The sequence below is a fragment of the Papilio polytes genome, unplaced genomic scaffold, assembly GCF_000836215.1.
Source record: "Papilio polytes unplaced genomic scaffold, Ppol_1.0 DF822067.1, whole genome shotgun sequence".
NCBI classification, from domain to species: Eukaryota; Metazoa; Arthropoda; class Insecta; order Lepidoptera; family Papilionidae; genus Papilio; species Papilio polytes.
The window spans coordinates 7,272,472-7,277,016 of record NW_013527137.1 but is presented as its reverse complement, the minus strand read 5'-3'; the positions used below and the strand labels follow the sequence as shown (position 1 = coordinate 7,277,016).

The following is a 4,545-nucleotide window of genomic DNA, read 5'->3' as shown; positions in this document are numbered from 1 at the left end:
CTTGCAAGAACACATAGTCTTCATAGTGTCTAGCAGACAAAGTCGCGGGCGACAGCTAAATTTATGTTTATTCAGTACATCTATGGGTTTAAAACTCTAACAATAACATTGTCTTACTTCTATCCTATTAAAAATATAACTGTTTCAGGTAAAAGAGATCAAAATCCCGCCTCGTTTTCAAGGAGCAGCTTCCAATTATCAAGACGACATAGCTTTAGTTATACTGAAGACTAGGATAGAGTACAAATATTATGTAAGACCGGTCTGTATGGACTTCGATATCAACTTCAATAGACGACAGCTGCAACCGGATAAGATAGGCAAGGTAAGATTAGGGCCTGTCCCATATTCTAAATTGTCTAATCCAACGTGTAAATTATTGTTACGAGCTTGAGGGATAGAGTCAAAACGCCTTGGAAATTTCTGCGTTAATTTATTCGCGACTTTCAATAACAAGGATTCACTGCACTCACAAATCGTTCGTTAAGACTACACGATGCACGCAAACACTGAATCACTAACACCACTGTCACTATTCACTAGCACTTTCACTCCGCGGTCACTTAGTCTTCTTCGTAATTCGCTCAGGACTTCTTCTTCACAGTACACTTTCCTCCGTATCACTCCCCGAGTCACGACTGACTCCCCTTATATACCCCGAATTTCGATCTTCTTTTCGTTATTCATTTGTCATTTTATTCCAGAACTTTCTCGAAGCCGTTTCTAATGTTCGAGAAATCTTTTCGCGAACGTCATTTTCGCTGCTCGCGGCGATCGAACATTCTGGAAACAGCTCGATTATTCCTCGAATATGATTTTCGCTACTCATCAATAGATGACGTCGCGACAATATGATGGATATATCGGATTATGTAACCCCTGACAGTGACGTCATTAAACTATCCGAGCCTCTATCAGCCAGTATTGGGACAGGCTCTTAACCTTCTTTAAATCAGTTCATAAGAACAACAAATAATAAATGCAGGTTGGATGAAATGGCGCCAGGTTACCGGTGCGACTTGTGATCCAAGAATGCCTCTCAAGCTTAAGGGACAGATCTACAAGTCCATCATAAGACCTGTCGTATTGTATGGATCTGAATGTTGGGCCACCAAATTTGAGGATGATAGGAGATTGCATGTGCCTGAGATGCGTATGTTAAGATAGATGTGTGTGACAAGAATGGATAAAGTTAAGAATGTGTTTAGAGGAAGTTTGAAAGTAGCGCCAGTGGTGGGGAAATTGAGAAGCAAATGGTAAGCGTGGTATTGACATATGGGACGAGACGAGGGACATAAACCTGAAAGTGTTAAGAATGAATGTGGATGGCTACAAAGGTAGAGGAAGACTGAAGAAAGTATGGATTGTGTGAAAGAGGATATGCTTAAGAAAGGAGTGCATTCAGATATGACTGATAGAGATGTATGGAGCACATACTGTGCAGACCCTCCATAAGGGATAAGGGCAAATGGATGATGATGAAGAACAAGAGTTTAAACTAGTTTCCGTTTAGCTCTAACGCATTATAATAACTTCATTTCATTGTTTTCATTACGTAAAACATTTAATTACAAATGTCTAAATGAATGTCTGCCATTAGTCAATAATTAGTCAATTAGCGTTGCTTTAGAATCTTGCTTGTTTATTATTGGCTTGTAGTTTTTGTCCCTTTCTCTCTTGACAGAGTTTCTTAATTATAGATACTATAGTTTGTCTAAATAAGATAGATTAGTTTGATAAATGACGCATATGAAGTATCAAGCAATTTATGTGAAGGCTGCCGTACTTAATAGACAGGTATCGTAGTGACGAAACAAACACGCAGCGAACAATTATGAACTATCGATATTCGGTTTAAATAATTATCGAACTCAACTAAAATTATTATTTTCTTATTAACTAATTTAAAGGACAATTCTAGTATTGATTATAGTGTAAAGAATTTAGCGATGACAGAAGTAATAGCGAAATGCAATTCGATTACGTACGGCTGTAGTAATAATAAACATTTATTCACTCTCATTATTTGTTATGGTCATTATTAATTTGAGAAAACGTTGTTTTTTTTTAATTCAAGAGTTATAACTATAAATCTATCGATTCCAACTTCTATAAGAATAAAAATCGAAAATCGATAAGATTCATGACTGATTACACAACCCATCCCTACTAAATTTGAAATGAATTGTCAAACTAATCTAAATTATTTAGACAAACTATAGAGTGTATCATCATCCACTTGCCCTTATCCCTTATGGAGGGTCGGCACAGTATGTGCTGCTCTTCCATACATCTCTATCAGCCGTCATATCTGAATTCACTCCTTTCTTAAGCATATCTTCTTTCACACAATCCATCCATACTTACTTCGGTCTTCCTCTTAAACTAGACATTAGTAACCAGCTCACTGCAAGTCCTTAATAAGGGGGAGTTACCTAAGTTAGGGGTGACTAAGTCTACTCTGTCACTGTGTGTTGACTAAACATATATCTATTCACTAAGAACCTAAAGACACATCAGTTAATAATTCTTTATTTACCTTTGTCTTACTCTTACTTTGAAAGAGATGGATGGATTGCGTGAAAGGTGACATGATCAAGAAGGGAGTGATGACTGAGATGACGGATGATAGAATGCTTTGGAGGACGAAAACCCGGTGCGCCGACCCTACGGGAGTAGGATAAGGCCGGGGATATGATGATGATGTCTTACTCGCTAGTCATACCTCTCTCTCTGACATTGTTTTTTTCATTGATACCTGACATGCGTAGACTCGTCTATGCCAGTTACATCGCCACAAACTTATTGACAAGTCAAGTGGAACTCTTGCTCACAAATCTCGTATCCTATCAGGTGGCAGGTTGGGGTCTAACAGCAATAGATGGTAAAGCAGCGTCGACCTTACAAGTGGTCAACATTCCTTATGTATCTATAGAGAAATGTATCGCAACAGCACCTCCAGGCTTCAGAGAATACATCACTAGCGATAAAATATGCGCGGGATATGATAATGGTGAGTTTTAAATTTACTAACTATTGCTCATGACTTCATCTGCGTTAAAGAAGCAAATAGCCTAGAACTATTCTCTACATGTATGACAAATTTCATTGATATGCGTTCAGCAGTTTAGGCTACAAACTGTAGCAAAAATCTATCTGAACTTTTGGATATAATATTAGTAACCTGTCGTTTAACAAACTTATCTATCGTATTACTCTAAAGTAAGTAGCCTATGTGTTCTTCCAGACTATCCTCTACATCTATGTCAAATTTCATTGACATCCGTTCAGCTGTTTAGGCTACAAACTCTAACAAACATCCCTCCATCCTACCAATGGGATGTAATATTAGTAAGATGGCTTTTGTTTATCAAACTACATCTATCATATTACTGTTAGGCCGTACACAACTAAATATAGTAACATAGTAAATGTTACAGTCGAATTGTGAATCTAGGAACGTCATATTCGGTCTAGTATTATTAATAGACAGCCGGTTAGTGATGGAATTTGACGTGACTGCTGTTCTTAATTGTCTATCTCAAATTAATGACTTTCACTCGCGGCTATATATGGAATTAAAAAGAAACCTATATGTTCTGCCAAAATATCCCCTACATCTACTACTCTAATAAACATCCATCTAAACTTTCGCATTTATAGTATTAGTAAGATATCATCCACTTGCCCTTATCCCTTATGGAGGGTCGGCACAGTATGTTCTGCTCTTCCATACATCTCTATCAGCCGTCATATCTGAATCCACTCCTTTCTTAAGCATATCCTCTTTCAAACAATCCATACTTTCTTCAGTCTTCCTCTTCCTTTGTAGCCATCCACATTCAATCTCAACACTTTCTGGTTTATGTCCCCATCGTTTCGTCGCATATGTCCATACCACGCTAACCTTTTGCTTCTCAGTTTCTGCACCACTGGCGCTACTTTCAAACTTCCTCTAATGTACACATTCTTAACTTTATCCAATCATTAGTATAATCAAGCAAGATAATCTACCATATATCTAAAGACTAATTATTACTCAAAAGAATGAGGATACTTAGTAGTTTGGAACTTGTTACCATTTTTATTTAATATTAGTTAAACTAGTGGTAGAGCCCGCTTTAACGAGACGCATAGGCAGGGGAAATGTCCTCTTTATGTGCGTCTCCTTCTCCGTCAGTTAAGGAGAGGCAACGCTGCAATTGCGGATGTTTATGGGCAGCGGTCGCTTTCCATTTCAGTGGATTCAGGCCGCTTGCGAGTTTGCTTATATTATAAAAAAAAAAAAACTAGAGATATGACGAAATATAACTTCACCTACGTTCGTAGTTTCTGATTTAATCCACATTAGATCGATTAGATATTACCTAAATTAACAATATATCGGTGACGTATAATTTTCAGGTACCGCTCTCTGCAAAGGTGATAGTGGGGGAGGGTTAGCGTTCCCTGAGCTAGATAAGGGTATTGAAAGGTTCTACCTCCGAGGGGTAGTATCCACTGCCCCTAGTAATGAACACCTTTGCAATGCAAATACCCTAACAA

General features: G+C 37.9%; 1 protein-coding gene across 1 annotated transcript in view; it reads left to right on the top strand.

Annotated features, from left to right (window-relative positions):
- The window catches only part of LOC106106921, a 40,079-nt gene that overhangs the window by 22,112 nt on the left and 13,422 nt on the right, over positions 1 to 4,545 (top strand). The window contains exons 13-15 of the mRNA XM_013287580.1: positions 149 to 325; positions 2,854 to 3,013; positions 4,405 to 4,542. Coding sequence (XP_013143034.1) covers positions 149 to 325; positions 2,854 to 3,013; positions 4,405 to 4,542 — 475 coding nt within the window. The remainder of the gene's footprint in view (positions 1 to 148; positions 326 to 2,853; positions 3,014 to 4,404; positions 4,543 to 4,545) is intronic.